This window comes from Pteropus alecto, unplaced genomic scaffold (genome assembly GCF_000325575.1).
Source record: "Pteropus alecto unplaced genomic scaffold, ASM32557v1 C18681384, whole genome shotgun sequence".
In the NCBI taxonomy this organism is placed as follows: Eukaryota; Metazoa; Chordata; class Mammalia; order Chiroptera; family Pteropodidae; genus Pteropus; species Pteropus alecto.
Window position 1 is genome coordinate 15 of NW_006493742.1, and position 1,603 is coordinate 1,617.

General features: G+C 45.3%; 1 protein-coding gene across 1 annotated transcript; it reads right to left on the reverse strand.

Annotated features, from left to right (window-relative positions):
- Positions 1 to 401: 401 nt before the first annotated feature.
- Positions 402 to 1,475, reverse strand: LOC102883703 (olfactory receptor 1G1-like). Its single transcript, XM_015599459.1, is given in 2 exon segments — positions 402 to 1,417; positions 1,419 to 1,475. Coding segments are annotated over 2 exon segments (1,059 nt in total). The 3' UTR covers positions 402 to 415.
- Between the last annotated feature and the right edge of the window lie 128 nt (positions 1,476 to 1,603).

Genomic DNA, 1,603 nt, shown 5'->3' on the forward strand with positions numbered 1-1,603 from the left:
TGGAGGCTTCACAGACGTGGGGAGTCCCAGTGTCAAAAAAACTATTGGTACGGATCCAAGTCATTGAGGTCACAGTGATGGTGGGGGAAAATTATCTTTCCTTGGAGTTTGTTCTTGGCCACACACAACAGCACAACCAGACATTCCCATGTTGTTTGAGAAGTATTCAAGCATAGTCTTTGTTTTATTATAAATCTAGGTGACTATGCATTTAGAACATTATGATCGTAAGAACTTAAAGTAATGGTATTAACCTGATGATGGGTCTGTTCTGATGCAGTCCTATAACTTAGGCATGAATATTGCAAGTTCAGATCACAGATCCTGGACATGAGGTCTCCACGTTCTCTCACTCCTCATTGCTTAATTTGAGGAATGCCCTTGGGTGGAGAACCCCATATTGGATGTGACGTCACTACCACTGGGGAGAATGAATTTTCCTAACCCAAATGATCTTTCCCAGGGAAGACTTGATGTCTCTGTTTCTCAAGCTGTAGATAAAGGGATTCAGCATTGGAGTTACCACTGTGTACATCACTGATGCAACTGTGCCCTTCTGTGCCGAGCGGGTTGAGGGGGGACTGAAATAAACCCCAAAAGAAGTCCCAAAGAATAGAGAGACCACAGAGAGATGAGAGCTGCAGGTGGAAAAGGCTTTTCGCTTCCCCTGAGCTGAGGGAATCTTCAGGATTGTTGAGAAAATGTATGCATAAGAGATAATCAGGCAAAGCACACAAACCAGGCCTGAAAGACCCCCAATGGTAAAGATCACCAGCTCGTTAATGAAGGGGTCTGTGCAGGACAGACTCAGAAGGGGGTTGATGTCGCAGAAGAAGTGTGGGATCTCATGGTCTGCACAGAAAGACAGGTTGTTCATCAAGAGTGTGTGCAGGAGGGAATGGAGGGTGTTCATGATCCAAGATGCAGACACTAGGAGGACACAGAGCCCAGGGCTCATGACCATGATGTAATGGAGTGGGTGGCATATGGCCACATAGCGGTCATAGGCCATGACAGCTAAGAGGAATGCTTCCAGCATCACAAACAACATGAAGAAATAGAGTTGTGATAGACAGCCTGCATAGGAGATGATCGGGTTCTGGATCCATATGTTTGCCAGCATCTTGGGGACTGTGGTGGACACAAAGCAGGCATCAGTGAGGGAGAGGTTGGCCAGGAAGAAGTACATAGGAGTGTGGAGTTGTGCATCAGCGATGATAGCCAGAATGATGATGAGGTTGCCTGCCACTGTGATCAGGTACATGAACAGGAACAGACCAAAGAGGACCTCCTGCTTCTCTGGCTGTTCAGAGAGCCCCAGGAGGAAAAATTCTGAGACGCTGGTCAGGTTTTCCCATGCCATTTGTCTGTGAGCAGAAAGTTGGGTTAATTGAATGAAGTTGATAAGCCCTGGATTTGTGAACTCCGAAAATTATATAATATTCCAATGTTGATCTAGTATGAAGTGGAATCATATGAAATCTCTAATATTTAACTGCTTGAGACCTACGAAAATGGCAGTTCCTTATAGTTCAACTGAATATTTGCAAATCTTTGTGCTTGGGGACATGGGAAGCCAGATTTGTTTGCAATGGAAGAGAGG